At 34.4% G+C, this 18,328-nt stretch overlaps 1 protein-coding gene across 1 annotated transcript in view; it reads right to left on the bottom strand.

The window, feature by feature from the left end:
• LOC126776761 (N-alpha-acetyltransferase 15, NatA auxiliary subunit) overlaps positions 1-18,328 on the bottom strand; it is a 104,681-nt gene that overhangs the window by 6,564 nt on the left and 79,789 nt on the right. Inside the window, exons 11-12 of the mRNA XM_050499502.1 lie at positions 2,934-3,031; positions 2,369-2,467 (exon numbers count right to left, since the gene is read on the bottom strand). Coding sequence (XP_050355459.1) covers positions 2,369-2,467; positions 2,934-3,031 — 197 coding nt within the window. The remainder of the gene's footprint in view (positions 1-2,368; positions 2,468-2,933; positions 3,032-18,328) is intronic.

Raw genomic sequence — 18,328 nt, 5'->3', positions numbered from 1 at the left:
TTTCTTTGGCGTCGCTTATTACCGCACAATGGAAAACATGAAATATAGGTATATTTACGAGTACGAGTTCTACCCTGGCACCAGTGCTGCAGAAACAGCTCGAAGGATTAATGATGTGTACGACGCTGGTGTCACAAAAGAAAGCACGGTACGTTTTTGGTTTCAACGTTTTCGTTCTGAAAATTTCGACCTTTAGAACCAACCCCGTGGACGGCCGGAGACTAAAGTGGAAAATGAAGAATTAAAAACTATTGTGGAAGCGGATCCATCACAAAGCACTTCAGAGATAGCTGCAGGCTTCGGAGTAAGTGATTAAACTGTATTAATCCACTTGAAGCAAATCGGGAAAGTAAAAAAACTTGAACGATGGGTATCTCATGAATTGAGTGAATCGAACTTGCAAACATGCGTCAACTGCTGTGTTCCTTTGCTCAACCGATACAATAATGAAGGTATTTTAAATCGAATCATTACTTGTGATGAAAAGTGGATACTGTACGATAATCGGAAGTGCTCGTCGCAATGGCTGAACCCTGGAGACCCAGCCAAATCCTGCCCTAAACGAAAATTGGCTCAGAAAAAGTTACTTTTGAGTGTTTGGTGGACTAGCGCCGGTGTCGTTCACTACAGCTTTTTAAAATCTGCCGAAACGATTACGGCAGATATCTTTTGTCAGCAACTGCAAACCATGAAAGAAGAACTAGCTGCTAAACAACCGAGATTGGTCAATCGCTCTAGGCTACTGCTGCTTCACGACAACGCAAGAACACACACTGCACAACAAACAACCACTAAGTTAGATGAGCTACAATTGGAATGTCTGCGACATTCACCGTACTCCCCGGACCTTGCTCCAACAGATTACCATTTTTCTGGAATTTGGAAAACTTCTTACAAGGAAAAAAATTCAACTCCGATGCGGCAGTCCAAACCGCCTTCAAAGAGTTAATTGATTCTGGCCCCCATGGTTTTTTTTAGTAAAGGGATCAATGAACTACTACTACCTATGAGATGGCAAAAGTGCATAGATAACAACGGATCATACTTTAAAAAAAAAATGACTTTATATTCCTCCCGTACAAAACGATAATTTCATCTGTAAGGACCTAATATAATCCATTATTTGCAAAATCGTTTTGATGTATTAATTCTTATGAAAGACATCGAGATAAGACCATAGACAGTTTTTAGTACTTTTTATAGTTTTGACATATTATTATACAAATATATACAACGGGTAGTAGAGTTGGTTGTTACGTATTTATTTTCGGTTTGTATATAACTTTGTAAGTTAAAGTTTATGGGTTAGGAAGGTTGCCGCATATATACATTTTTGCATGGTTTTGTTAAATTTATACTTTGAAAACCAATAAATACTAATATCACACGAAAATAAAACTTAAAAGTGTTGTATATACTGAAATATTATAAGTCTGCTCTTAGTGATTTCTTTAAATTTTACACGGGTGAAACCGTGGGCACAGCTAGTTATAAATACGATCACTACGCTATCGACAATAAACGTGTAACGATCTTGTCTATAGAAGCTAAAGATATTCATTTGGTGCGACAGAAGCGAGGGGAACGTGCTTATTTGCGACGTCGATTAAATATTTCATCTATGGTAAGAAAACGATAAATACGAGTGCATAACGTCGTTATCTTTGTGACAGACAGACAGCCGCCTCGGGCCGCTCTCATGAGATTCATAGCATGTTTTATAAAACATTCATTGTTAAGTAAAAGCGGGTCACACGTTACAAGCCTCAACGTCGAAAACTTTGTAATAGTTTAATAATTGTAAATCGAAATAAGAGAAATGAAGTAAAGTATTTTAAAATAATTTAATTAATATATTATGTACTACAATATTTCTTTAATTAAAAAAAATAAATTACAAAACGAAAAATTTGCAGCTCGTTATTTTATAAAAGCAAGCTAAATGAAAAAAATTATTAAAAGTGCAAAATCTAGCGACGTGCGATTCGCGCGGTGGCCACAAGTCACAACGCCAATGAACGCGCTCATGGCGTTGCGCGGTCTGGAGAATTGATTGTAAGGAACTGTCTGTCTTTCGTAAGCTAAAAGTTTAACAGAAAACTAAGATTTTTTGTTTCATATTAATAATTTGATATTGTTAAGTGGTATGTAGTCTCTGATTATTATATTTAAAAACGTGATTTTTTTTTTTTATTGTTGTTAAAGTTTGTTTGTGAAAATATTAATCAATAATCAAATCCGCTTTTGATTTGCATAGTACTATCTTGAATTGATTTACATACATTTAAAATGAAATCTTTATATTTTAGAGGTAAATATTATAAAATATTGTTAATGCTTTTTTTTCGATTAAATGAATATGACTTACTCTAGCAAGTTTGTCGGGGATGAGCTCGTCAAGCTGTGGGGCTTCGGGATCGCCTTGTTCCTGTTGCTGTCTCGCTTTATGGTGCTGTTCGCGTTTCACCTGTAAATTTTATAAGTTTAAAGTTTTAGAAATATTTTCTGAACCATTTATCCTGTACCAGAAATAAATTTATCTTGTTGGGAATAAATAGTAGAGATCAAGTCATCTTATTTTATGATTAAGGTAATTGTGATACAATACAATAGTGAGTTAGACTCAGTCATTCTTTTTAACGAGATGCGAAATATTTGCTTTTTATTTAAGTATATTTTCTTATTCTTACATCATACATTATCTTGTTTATTATAAGAAGAATCTCGAATGTTCCTTCTTGGGAGACGCGTTATGTTCACAATCCCCCTGATCGATCTACTAATTTATAAATGTCACGAAACGTTCCCGATTCAACTCCATTGCAACTTTGTCTTTACTAACAATTTGTTAGTAATATTTTCCCATTCGTTGAATACGAATCGACAATCTTTTTTTATTATTATTTAATTTATTTTATAAGCAATATGTATACCTGAACTTGAGCTGCCAGCGCACTTTCTTGTTCAGCTTTGCGTTTCGCTTTCCTCTGTTTATTTCTGAGTTTCTTTAGTTCAGATGGGGCGAGATTTTCTGTAAAGAGGAAACAATCATGCTATAAATTATATTCATTCTATAATTTAACTGGTGGTAGGGCTTTGTGCAAGCTCGTCTGGGTAGGTACCACCCACTCATCAGATGTTCTACCGCAAAACGGCAGTACTTGATATTGTTGTGTTTCGGTTTGTAGGGTGAGAGCCAGTGTAATTACAAGCAAAGGGTACATAAAATCTTAGTTTCCAAGGTTGGTGGCGCATTGACTATGTAAACGATGGTTGACATTTCTTACAATGCCAATGTCTAAGGGCGTTTGGTGACCACTTACCATCAAGTGGCCCATATGCTCGTCCGCCGTCCTATTCTATAAAAAAAATACTGGTTTTGATGTACTATTTAAACTACCACTATTAAACCATACTTAAAACAATTCTATTGCTTAAATGTATTGACATATAAGATTGGGTTTAATTTGTTTGTTATTTAATAAAACGAATTTATAATTATTTTAAATCTTCAGTGACTATATATTTTTTCTTAACACTTCCGCCGATTATCCGCGACTCGCGACCTTCTTGTGATAATTTGTACCTACATGCAGTAAAACATATACATCAATTACTAAAGTACAGTAACATAAACGAAACACATTAAATACGAGATTTATTTCCACGATATAAGGATCAGGTCCGCCTCCGGTGTAACAACAATTACAGAAGATAATTGTCAATTTGCATTCCATTATACAAATCCTGAGTACAATCAAAGATTACAAATAATTGAGATAATTGTGAATATTAAAGGTGAAGCGAATCGATCGCGTAATTCCCTTCGTCGGTACGGTAAATAAATGTCGTGTTAATTAAGTAACATCCTATTAATGACCGATACTGAGTAGAAAACACCTTGAGTAGAAGAACACTTGGAGCTGACTTCACCACAATACTCCAGCGCGGTTTAGTGGCTATATATATGACAGAAGAACATTAGGATACGTGAAGGTTTCTGTCATGACACTCTTCTTTACCGCAGAAGAGGCGAAGAAAGTAATTTCGAAAGCTTAGCCAGATTTGACTCCACTCTCCTTCGGCTATTCATGTTTTTTATTGACCTGACCATCTTTTAATGTTATAATAAACGCTGATGTAATTGAACACGTGATGAGAATAAATGTATGATATTTATAATATCAATCTTAACATATGATGTGAATACATAAAATATAGTAGATACGGTACATATTTACAATTCAAGTATTAAAAGCGGTAAAACCTTTATTAAAAAATATATATGTATGTCTAGTGGCCTGATGTATGGCAGCAGACCCGGACGGAGGTCCTGAGTTCAATTCCCAGGTCGGGTCAATAAAAAGTTATTGGGTTTTTCTGCCACAAATCGGTCTGAAGGACATTATTATTATTATTATATATTATTAATCGAAAACCCCATATTTTATTATTCTTTAAAGTTTAATCGATCTATCTAAAATGAAACAACGTTTAAGCAACAAAAAGAAGCACATGTATAAATCTGTTATATTTTTATTCATATGTATCTCATATACTTTACGTCTTATATAAATAATTCAAAACTACGTAAAGGTTACATTTCCTGAAAAAAAGATTATTTAAAAGAAACTTGCCAAAAGATGTTTTTATTTTTTTCTGTTTAATTAAGATAAACTGATTTATTTTTTCTAGACCACCTAAATTCGTAGCTATCGAAAACTACTTTATTTTATTAAATATATGATATAATTTTCTTTAATTTTGGGAGATTTCTTGCTTTTATATTAAATTTTTATTCAGTTCTGTAAAAAAAAAAGCCGTACATAAAAATGTCAGTGTACATGTAATGAGCGTGTGCAGTAAAAGTACTAAAATTATTCGTTAACACAAATAACATATTTAAAACTGTCTATTTGTTTCATCGATATTTTAAATTGCATTTAATATAATTATGTACGTATTTTTTTATTTTAATAATAAATGGAAAAAAAATGGAGCGGAAACCATTACAGTGTTATAGATCCAAAAGTGTCCCTTTGCAATCTTTTTGTGTTAGATAAGATTTTATTTTGCACATTTTCCGCGCTTTCTCTATTAAACTTTTCTATTCTCTTGTTATATGCGCTCTTACAATATTCTACACGTAATACAACTTTACACATTCACGACCAAACTAATTTAATAATGAATAAATAAATGTTTCTCATCGGAAATGGCATCCACTATCTTTAGCCTAGCCGTTGCGCTAAATAGTTGAGTACAAAAAGTACATTACAAACGGTGATCATAAGTGACATCAGATCCGGTCGGCTTTGATTGAAGTAGAGCGTTCTGCGCGCGAGTGGAATTATGATTTGATTGTCATACGAGGCCGCGACTGCTTTAAAATCTAAAGTTTTAGTCAAGTCATTTATATAATATTATAAACATTAACTTTTTTATGAAAAGTTAGGTAAATCATTTTGATTAATTGTTATTGAAACTATTATTTACTACTTTAATATATCCTGGGACATTATTCACACACCATCTGATCATCCCAAACTAAACGGAAGCTCCGTTTAGTTTGGGATACTATGGAAACCAGACAACTGATATGATACATATAGTACTTTTCTTTTGTAATCACATACTTATATAGATAACAATCAAATGTTAATAATTACATGTTGTCTGTTTACGATGATGATTTCATGCGATAATTAGATTAAAAAATAGTGAAGAATGCCATCGTTGTTAAAAAAATTGTTAACGGTATACATATATACCACGTTTTAACTAAATGACGTCAATCGACTTATAGTAATAATTCAATAAACAAATCGATAAATAAAATAAAATAAATCGAACATCGCGCTGTCCACGCAAGGAAAATTCGCTCAATGCAAAGATCGTCTAATGGAAGTCGTTAGAAAATCAAAAAAATAAATACAAGTCAATAGTGGAAGATCCCCACCTAAAAAGGAAGAACTGTCTGCATGAGAGGGAGTATAACAAACAACAACTTTTAATGATTATACATGATAATCTTGATATGACTAAATTCAGTGCAAGATGAGTGGATGGGTGGATTATTGTCAAGCCTCATCAAAAGGAACAACTAATCGATCACTTTAGATTCCAACTAAAACAAGAATACAATATAAGGAAGAAAGACACAAAAATGGTACACCGCACACGAGGAAGTGTTTTTGGGACAGTGAAGAAATTTTATTAAACGATTATAAAAAAATAGTTAGAAACTATATCAATAATCGAAAACATGGGTAGTAGACATCAAGAAAAAAAGACGAATATGACGTGCAAGAGGCAAGACAGCGAGCCGGTTAACAAGAGTTATCTTTCTGATGGCGGCTTTACACAAATATAGATTGCAACTGGTCATATAAACCCAGATTTTACCACTAGATACTTTTTTATTTGTAAAATTTTCAGACGAGTTAAAAAAACACCCGTACTAAATGTCATATTAAAGTTAAAAAAAAAATCACTCATATGACATTAAATGTTGCAGAAACGCTTAAGGCACTTCCTAAATGAAATTAAGTTAACAGGACTGAATATAATTCATACTCTAATATACTAATTAATATACGTAATATGATTAGTTCTAGTCTAAGCAGATATGAATCGCCATGATTCATAAGAGTTTACGAATGAACAATAAAACTAATATTTCTATGCAAAAAAAAACAAGATCATGTCGTAGTCGTATTCAATGAACTAATAAACTCATAAATATATAATCATTAAAAAAATATGTATATTTTTCCTTCGCTTTAATGGTACACCTACACAAACACGAGCACCGGCCGACACGCGCTACGTTACCGATGTTTTTGCAAAAACAATGGAACGATTGAAGCTTCATTAAAGTCACTGACCATTGTGGTATTAACTACCACTATTTGCTAATTTCGGAATATCACGACTTATGACAATAGCTAAAATTATTTCCATGCTTCTGTTGTTCGTATATATTATTATTAAATAACTTTATTACACACTCACAACGAAAAAAAAAAACACAAGTAAAAAAAAAACGAAAAACAAAAGTTTAAGAGAAGCGATGTTATATAAAAAAAAATTGTGGACCTCAACATGATGCGTGCAAGGGCGGTCTTATCACTCAAGTAGTGATCTCTTCCAGACAACCCTGCATTAAGATGCTGGCAGGACCTAACGGGCGAGTGCATTGTACATCTGAAGCTTCTATTTATATTTCTTCAAAGTGCATCAATGTCTCGTAATAATAATGTCCTCCAGACCGATTTCGGCCACGGCGGCCAAACTCAAGAGAGATTAGCCAACTACGCAGGAGATATTATTAGTGCACAAGTGTGTGCGCAAACACAGGTGCACTCTCTATTCCCTAACTCTCATAATCCGATGGGACGGCAATCCGACACGACCGGAAAGAGTTCAGGCGCAGGACCAACGGCTTTACGTGTTTTCCGAGGCACTCCCGTGCACACACTGGCGTGTACACACTTCCAACTTACAGACTCCCGGCTGCTACTGAGAATTTTTCTGACAGAAAAACCCAATAACTTTTTATTGGCCCGACCTGGCAATTGAACCCAGGACCTATGGGTCTGCGGCCTTATATCAAGTCACTAGACCAACGAGGCAGTCTCATAATATTTAATAGTAAAAAGAAAACTAGGTGGATTTATGTAAAGTTTATGTCCTTTATTTGGGATGTTTATTTAAAAAAACATATAAAATGTTATTAAAATGTTTAGGATGACGATAATTTTTTCTGTGGCTAACTTGTTGTTTAATGTGGTAAAATTATGTATTTTCTTATCAAATTCAGATTTAATATTCTCAACTTCAAATACAGTTTCTCTGTTTTCAAAGCAAAACAAAATAGTTTATTCAATCAGACAATCCCAACAAAAGACGACTACATTCATATAAAAAAAACATTATTTATATAAAAAAATACTGACTTTCTTATACTTTTTAAAAAGTTTAATCTATTTTACTTACTTAGTCACTCATTCACCAGAAAGAGCAATGTTTTGTATCGCTATTTGCTATTAAAATTTGAAGGGTGAGTCAGCAAATATAATTACAGGGCTAATGGTATAAGCAATTACTTATAGTACCATTGTCTATGGGATGTGGTGTCCACCAATAGTGTCATATTCGCAAATTTGTCTTTATTAAATAAAATGTATTTATTTTTTATCCTAAAATTCATCTTAAACCACAATTATTACGAATAAAAAATGCGCAGTTTCAGCATACAATCTCCGATGTTATGTTGTCGCGCGATCGAATAACAATACCCAAAAACTCCACTTATTTTGAAAAGTACAAAAAGTCAAAGCGCGTGCAACTCAGTTCACCAAAAAAAACGAAAAATGTTTGCGACAACGCAAACATAAACGCTACATAAAAAAACGTTGCATTCAAATTTATCATTGAATCAATCAATTGAAAAAAATCAAATTATAACTCTTGTAGCGCGCAAAATTTCACTTTTCACAATTTGAAAATTTCTTCTTAGAATATTAACTTGCGAAACTGTTTCCCGCGACTTCATTCCGGTCTCAACGTCACATTTCGTTACGATCGATTGAGCGCGATGCGGTAATAAACAATCAGACAGAATTACTTTCGAATTTAAATATTATTATTGACCGCTTCGTTGGTCTAGTGGCTTCATGGAAGGCCGCAAACCCAGGACCGGGGCGGGTTCAATTCCCAGGTCGGGCCAATAAAAAGTTAGTGAGTTTTTCTGTCAGAAAATTCTCAGTAGCAGCCCGGAGTCTGGAAGTTGGAAGTCTATACACTCCCGTGCCTCGGAAAGCACGTAATGCCGTTGGTTCTGCGCCTGAACTCTTTCCGGTATTTTTCCGGTCGTGCCGGATTGCCATCACATCGGATTATGAGAGTTACGGAATACACTTGTGCACTATAATATCTCCTGCGTAGTTGGCTAATCTCTCTTGAGATTGGCCACCGTGGCCAAAAACGGTCTGGAGGACATTATTATTATTTATAACCAACTACTTTCCGCCCGCGGCTTAGCCCGTGTGTGAGGGAGGGCAAGTGTAAAGGGCCCTATGTCTTTACTTTACCCTGACATTATAAGAGGTGAAAGGGTTAATAACGAACAAATAAATAAACAAACTTACTTTCGGATTTATGATTGTTTAGTATAATATCAAAAAACATCCCTTCTTGATAAATTAAAAACTAAGATATCTATTTTACACATATATTCGAACATACAGATGCGTTTTGAATTATGTATATATGCAGAATCTACTTTTATAGTCATGTTTTCGATTAACGCCTGTCGAAATCGGCAATCGAAATAGTAAACCATTGTTCATAAATCGGTACCGAGTCACGTTTAAGTAACGATACATAGCTTAATGAGAAATGCGAGTATTTGCAACGTGATTCAGATCATAACACCCCACGTACGTATTAACGAGTATTTTTATTAGAAACGAGATGTTATCAGCGATTTCGTCCGTTTGTAACATAATGATTGATATCTCGCTATTGATTTCTTGTACAAAAATTGTTAGTAATTCAAACATATTTTAATTATTATTAAAGTATAACCACCATTTGGAGTAGAGAAATAGACATATATATATATATATATATATATATATATATAAGACATATATAAGACATATATATATATATATATATATATATATATATATATATATATATGTCTATTTCTCTACTCCAAATGGTGGTATAGTATACTCCATAAGGTATAGGTAGGTAGGAGAAATAGACATATATATATATATATATAGTGGGTAAAAAGTAATTTTCTACAAACAAATTAAAAAAATATATATTTTGATCCTGACAACGTCCTTATTACTAATGTATACATATAAACAATATAATATACTACAAAAACGCCTTTGTAGTTTAGCATTTCAATAAATGTCGATTTATTTTAAGACTCAATACTCGTTTTGTTTAGGAACTAGACTTGTCTTGAGCTACAATATTCTACCACCTGCCGATTTGCATTGCATCCGGCCCGCCTATATAATTATTGTGGACGTTCAGACATTCGATTTTAACCCAATTACATTATAAAAAGATTTATTTATATCTATATCTTTGAATTTTATTAATACAACTATAGTTATAGTAACACTAACTTGTGTCTTCCATTAAATATTTTTTTATAGAATAGAAAGGCGGACGAGCATATGGGCCACCTGATGGTAAGTGGCCACCAAACGCCCTTAGAAATGTCAACCATCGCTTACATAGCCAATGCGCCACCAACCTTGGGAACTAAAATTTTATGTCACTTGTGCCTGTAATTACATTGGCTAACTCATCCTTCAAACCGGAACACAACAATATCAAGTATTGCTGTTTTGCGGTAGAATATGTGATGAGTGGGTGGTACCTACCCAGACGAGCTTGCACAAAGCCCTACCACCAGCAAATATTAGTATTATTTAAAATAATTTAGGCACACGTAGGACAAACGGTCATAAATAACGTATTACGGGAAAACCGTTTATTATTTATATTCTTATAGTATATAGTAACAGCCTGTTAATGTCCCACTGCTGGGCTAAGGCCTCCTCTCCCTTTTTTGAGGAGAAGGTTTGGAGCTTATTCCACCACGCTGCTCCAATGCGGGTTGGTGGAATACACATGTGGCAGAATTTCGATGAAATTAGACACATGCAGGTTTCCTCACGACGTTTTCCTTCACCGAAAAGCACGAGATGAATTATAACAGAAATTAAGCACATGAAAATTCAGAGGTGCTTGCCCGGGTTTGAACCCACGTTCATCGGTTAAGATTCACGCGTTCTTACCACTGGGCCATCTCGACTTCGAATTTATATTCTTAGTAAACAACAAAATTATATCATTCAATACAATATAAAATTCCTCGAATTTTGAAACAAAAATCGTTTCCAGGAAGTGTCACCTTAGAAAAAGCCAAAAAAAAAACAGAACAAATTCTAACAAAGTGTGTTTTAGTAAATTTAATAATAAAAAACATGCGGATGCGATAATCTAATAATGAAGATTGCATTACATTCAGAAATGGAACATTAGACTCTTCAATAGAATTCCGTATATGAAATCATACTGGTTTAGGCAATATCGATATAATGTTTACAGAGTTACATAAAATTGAAAGTGCTTTTAAAATGAAAAATTATATTGAATCAATACCTTAGATCATAGATAAACTATATCAGTTGTACGAAATTACTTTTAGTTTATTTTCAATATATCTTTGACCGAATTTCACACAATACAATATTAACATCGTTGCAATATTAAGAATATGCCACTTATTTATCACTATTGAATATCTCCGCTCTGGTAATCCAGGTGATGAAGATGATAAAACTCTGGATGGGTTAAGCATTCAAGCTAATCGACACCTTCTTATTGTAGTTTGTAGTTAGATAAGTAGTAGGGTACATAACGATAAAACCATTGAAATTGAATTAAAAAAAACGCTTATGTTTAAAATTATAAGATATACAAAACTAAAATATCTCTTTAATCTCGTAAGTCTGGGTTCAATTCCCGGACCGAGTCGATAAAAGTCAATGCCTTTTTCCGTTTAGACATTCTCAATAGCAGCACGGAGTTTTCAACGCTGCTGTGATTCGGTAAGCACGTCCGTTCGGCATGCGCATGATCTCTTTTCGGTCGTGTCGGATTTGCCGTCCCGTAAGGTAATGAGAATGAAGGAATAAAGATTTAATTTATTTGTGCACATGTCCTGCACATGTAGAGCCAGACTTGTGACATCAGAAACTCGATATATATTATAAAGTATAAAAATGTCAGTGTTTGAATATTTTAATAAATTTTATCGAAAAATCGTGTCACCCCTTGAGTCAAAAATAATGAAATAAAGACAACTAGCAAGACAACTAATAAAAGCGGACGTATTACGTAATGTCATTGTGCCTTAATCCTAAGACACGTCGCACACACAAATTGCAGCTCTAATTCACCGGTTTCGTAAAACTAATGAAATCGCGGCCCTGGCTTGAGGCGTGCGCCGCGCTTTGCACCGGATGCAAGGGTCAAATACGTATATTGTCGTAGCATAACTATGTTACCGTTTAAGGAACATATAAAGTAATTAAAGTAACAACATGTACATGTCTCACTGCTGGGCTAAGGCCTCCTCTTTTTTGAGGACTTGGTACTTACACCAGCATATTTAATATTGTTATGTTATATTGATTAAGTTATTTTATTTAATACCTATAATTATACCGGTTTTTTTTTTTCAAAACGAATAATTACCAATAAAATTAATTTGAAATTATATGATGATTCAAAACTGCTCAAAGTATATTTTAGTTTTAAAATAAAGTTCCCAAATAAAATAAGACGTATATATGCATTTCAATGTTTTAATGATAAATGTTAACTTTTATTAGCGTCAGAGCGGGTGTTATTATATTATATTATTTAAAAGCCTGACTGACTCTGACTGATTTGACTGCCTCGTTGGTCTAGTAGCTAGACGTAAACAAACCCAAAGCCCGAGACTTAAAAGATAGGACGTAACCCTGGGGCAGTGGATGCGAGAGGTTGGGGTTTTGCGTGTCCTATTTCAGACGGCCCTGAAGAGGACGGCAGCTGAAATGGCCTCGGACTACCGTCCACACTAGTGAGGAATAAGGGGTGGGTGAGATTACCTTCGCCCCCTGAGGAAAGCTCCGCCGAGCCACGAGAGGGGCACAGCACGGGAGGGACCGCGGATGCGTTATATCGACACGATTCCGTAGCCTCTCCGATCCGTGCCGTAGACGGCTATCGCACTGGTTTTAGTGTTTAAGAATCCCACATAACCCGGTCTCCCGAGGGAGCCGGGTACCTTTCGATAAAAAGTTATCGGGTTCTTCTGTCGAAGATTCTCAGTAGCAGCCTGGAGTCTGGAAGATGGAAGTGCCGGATTGCCGTCCCTTCGGATTATGAGAGTTTAGAAATAGAGAATGCACCTGTGTTTGCACACACACTTGGGCACTATAATATGTATTATTATATCAGTTAGTTCTCTCTTGACACTGGCCGCTGTTGCCGAAATCGGTCAAGGGAACATCAACATTATCATCATCGGTTTCGGTTCTGATTACTTCCTTATAGTTTCAGAACTAAAGAAATAATAGTCAGATAAAGAATAAAAATAATGTATCCAGCAGAAGGACAGAATGTGAACAAAAAATAGTGACCTGTTTAATTAAAGACTCGTTTGGCCATATTAATATAATCCAAGTAAAATACGATCCCATAACTTAAATATAATTGACAAATAAATAAATTATCCTTTTGATTTAAAAACAATATTTATTTACACGTGTATATTATTATTATCGCCTTCTTATTTTGTTTATGATATTTTATATCAAAAAATATCAATAATAAAGCGCTTTAATTGAATAAATCGGCTATTAAAAAATATTGGCAAATTGTTATTTGTCTGGCGAACCAAAATGAGTCGTTCGCGGGTTGAAAAGAGAACGTTCCAGAAAGAGAAGTTTTTATGTGCTTATTTTGCGGTTTATGTATATGCTCATTTCGTGTGGCATGGTATTGGAAAACATCGTAACGACACACAGGTATCGGCAATCCTCTGAAATCCACAATCTCGAATAGAGGAACTTGGTGGAGTAAGTATCTAAATATTTTATTCTTCTTTATTAATACGTCACGCGGACTCTACTCAGATTAAAATAAAATTAATTCGATCCCATTCAAAAATTAGTTATAAAGTAGGGAGTTACTATACGACTTGAAAAATTATTCTCTAGACATTCGGATTAGACTGACGTTTCGAGAAACAGGTGCAGGCAGCAATTTCGCAATAAGGCATTCGCAAGCAATGGTCGTTCTAAAATACTAAACAAGTACAAAGGCCCAAAAGTCGCTCGGATATTATTAAACGCGCGCAGCCCGATCAGAATTTCATATACAATAGTAGCCCTGACAACGCCCTACTGTCGCAACATCGAAACTAGACCAAACTAGTTCTTGCTCTGTCAGGTTTCCCGTTTACTATGCGAATAGACAGGCCATTTTGGAGTAAACACGAACGATTTCTAAAATATTTCAATTTAAATCGAGATGCCGAGAGGGAGCCGAGATGGCCCAGTGGTAAGAACGCGTGAAACTTAATCGATGATCGTGGGTTCAAAACCTGGGCAAGCACCACTGAATTTTCATGTGCTTAATTTGTGATTATATTTCATCTCGTGCTTTACGGTGAAGAAAAACATTGTGTGGAAACCTGCATGTGTCTAATTTCACCGAAATTCTGTTACATCTGTATTCCACCAACCCGCATTGGAACAGCGTGGTGGAATAAGCTCCAAACCTTCTCCTCAAAAAGGGAGAGGAGGCCTTAGCCCAGAAGTGGGACATTCACAGGTTGTTACGAAATCGAGATTAATTTATTTTATTTATAAATAAAATTGAAACTGAAAACTAACCTATCTTGTGTTACATATAACGTGTCACACATAACACTTTTACAAGCTTTTTTAATAAAGACATTTGTAATTGTATTGTTTTTAAAGCTTCAGAGTGCGACGATTGTGGCAAATGGTTTACTTTTCAAGTATTTCAATGTTTTGCAATTGAAAACGAAGTGGTAAATAAAACGACACTGACGTGTGGCGCGCATTCGTACCAAATAAGCCTTAAAGCTCAACTTGTAATGACTATATGAGTGATTTATATAGATTTCTACCATCTGCAAACAATAAATTTTATAGAAAAAAGACATTTCAGCTCGCCGGTGACAAAAATGACTATTGCCCCTTTAATACAACGGCCAATAAAACGTCATCTTTCTCTGTCTGCTAGGCTTCTTTGAATTTTCTCATCAAGACGCGAATAGCAGTAGGTATATAGCTCGGCATTATGTAAGGTTGCGTTTTTGTCTCAATCATGTAACTACCTGCTTTTAAGGAAGTGCAAGTGATATAATATATACTATAGTAATTATATTATTTTACGGAGTATGCTTCCATTCAATCGTTGTCGGATTTAGGGAGCAGTAGCAACAGTATCGAGTTTATATTCAAAGCATCGACTGACCTTTGTTTTTCAACTGCAACGGCGAGTCAAAAAAAAAGTACTGACTGATACACATGCCCTAGATATCTATCAGATAACCTTACGCAAGAAGCACGTTCGGGCATATGAGACCGCTTTTATCAGCAAATTGATGACTTTATTTTGCGTTCATCACGCTCGATGGATTGCGACATGCGCACGCGCCGATACAAATTAATTATTCGATACGGACTACACCTGCCCTATGCATTCAACGACCATCTTAAATGTTACAAATGATGTCATAACACGACTCAATAATAGTCAATTGAATGCGTCTTATATAATGTTTTATTTGGAATTGAAATACTTGAAAATCTAAGTAGTTATTATTAATGCAAAATTGACTTTTTTCATATTAGTTTGGATAAAGAAACTACCAGTTCTATTTTTACAAAAAACACCAATTAAAAAAAATATAATAAAAAAAAAACATTGTTTTGAATAAAATATATTTTTTGAATATATCGTATCACTGACATATAAATAGAATATTCGTAAGATCAAACTAATAATAAAGTTAGTAATAAAAAGCTACCGTAACCGTAACAGCCTGTGAATGTCCCACTGCTGGGCTAAAGGCCTCCTCTCCTCTTTTTGAGGAGAAGGTTTGGAGCTTATTCCACCACGCTGCTCCAATGCGGGTTGGTGAAATACACATGTGGCAGAACTTCAGTGAAATTAGACACATGCAGGTTTCCTCACGATGTTTTTCCTTCACCGTAAAGCACGAGATGAATTATAATCACAAATTAAGCACATGAAAATTCAGTGGTGCTTGCCCGGGTTTGAACCCACGATCATCGGTTAAGATTCACGCGTTCTTACCACTGGGCCATCTCGGCTTTAAATAAAAAGCTAATAACATAATTATTTTAGAATCAATTAAACAACAAATATAAAATTAATACTTCACGAGAAAATATTTAAAAAAATCTTATCTATATTTTTGATTGCGTTTAGTTCAAATACCACTCGATGAAGCAATCAAATCTCATTATTTGATCTTAAATAAAATGTTTTAAGACATTTACTTCTTAACATCGTATAATCATTAAGATTATGAGATTAATGATAAGCATTCACAATGACGAAATCAGACCACCTGCGGACAACGATACTATTCTTTTGTTAATAACGACTCGATTACGAATCGCTTTCATAAATATCGTTTGTGTTAATTGAAACGAGGTACGTTCACATCGTTGAAACGAAATCGTAGGAATATTTGGTTTAAACAAAAATTTACTCCGAACCTTATCTACAAGAGAGGCCTTTGACCAGCAGTGGACCATTTTGACTCGGTCATCATTTGGACTCGGTCAGTAACAACGGCCTAGCCGAGATGTTCAAATGAATAAAGCTCTTTGTTCATATCATAGCCAGTACGATTTTTGAGTTTCCTGAGCTTAATTTGCCTGCATAATAAGCCTGCATAATATATTGGATAGATTTCCGCTATATGTTTATCCACTAAGCTGCTTTAGAGCAGCAGCGTAGTGGAATAAGCCTAACCTTGCTTATACCCATAGGAGAGAGAAAGAGAGACAATTTCTATATTAATTTTTAAGTAATATGGAAACTTTAATTTTAAAATTACTTGGTTGTTTTTTTTTACTATTATATACATATTTTGGATGTAACTAAAAAAGAATACAATTATTTAGTACCATCGAGAGGAACTCTTTAATACGAGTCATAAATTGACTTTTCATTTTAATTATTAAATATTTCATGGCCCTTTACATGACGAATAGCAAGTATAATCAAGTGTATAAAACAACAAATACAATGTCTAGATATTCAAAGAATGTAATATAATTAACCTTTTCTGCTTCGAATTTACTTTACGAACGGTGGTGGTGATCACGATTGTTAATCCTTTAGACGAGAGCGTACGCTAAATAATGCGGACATGTAATTTTAACATTACATTAAACTCTAAATAATATATCGTGTAATCATATCGTGAGATTTACTTTAATAAAATAGATTACTATGTCCTATACAGGAAACAGAAAGGATTAAAAGTAAAGTTTAATTTAAAAAATTACGTATTTTTTATCTGTTATATATTGAGATTGATGAAACACTCATTTAATTATTTAAAATAAATTGAATTTAGAACAAAATAATGATTACACGTAGGAATGTTGCGTTCCCCGTTTGAGTGAGTGAGGGCGAGTAATCCAAAAGTTAATATTTCCAATGTCTATTGGCCGGTGGTGACCACTTACCATCAGGTGGCGCAATTGCCCGACCGTCTACCTATAACACAAAAAAAAATACACAACAACAATGCAATTCTAAGAACTCATTTTAATATCTCACTCGTCAAGTGTCGTAAATCGACTTACGGTGATACGTTATTTTGATGCGTATCCTTTAAATTGTACCATCTATATATAGTGGTATATACCACTCATCATTCCTTATCCAAAAATACACTTTTGTTCTTATCGACCCATGCGATAGAATATCGAATGTCGTATAGAATATTCCGACACTTCAAACGTGTTTTCTAGGATGAATTTCACATCGTTTTTTTTATCTTTCTTCATAGAATAACTCTACAATAACTAATTACCCTAACGAATAACATGTGACAATGAACAAGTCGTGACATATCCATCAGTGTCCTACAACATTGAAAAAAACTTCCGCTTATTAGAATCTTTCCGGATATTTCCGCATTGACATAATTATTATCTGTCCTGACCTTTCAAAGGAACGCACCTTGAACCGAGCATTACTTTGAAAGGGTGCTTATGACTCAGCGAATATCTGAATGTCTTGAAATCGTGATCTTAGCGGATATGTGTTAATGTGCCTTGGATATTTATAGTGTCTACATTTAGGTAAATTTATCGTTAGACAACATAACATAACCGTTTCCTTTATTTATACTAATATTATAAACGGGAAAGTGACTATGTCTGTTACGCTTTCACGGCTAAACCGTTTTTGATAAAATTTTGAATGAAGCAAGCTTGAAACCCCAAGGATATATCCTATACCACTTGCCAAACTCGCGGAAGAAAATCTAGTATACAATATTATTGCATAGCAATTATTTTAAACACGTCATGACGTCAGTTAGAACGGAAAAGCAATTTAAATCTCTCTTTGAAAATGTAAAGGATCCTAATAGCAAGCGATTTTTAACAGCAAACATAACAGTCCTTAAATATAATACCTCGCAATGGAGACC

Source organism: Nymphalis io, chromosome 21 (assembly GCF_905147045.1).
Source record: "Nymphalis io chromosome 21, ilAglIoxx1.1, whole genome shotgun sequence".
Taxonomy (NCBI): Eukaryota; Metazoa; Arthropoda; class Insecta; order Lepidoptera; family Nymphalidae; genus Nymphalis; species Nymphalis io.
This window is presented reverse-complemented; position numbering and strand designations above follow the sequence as displayed.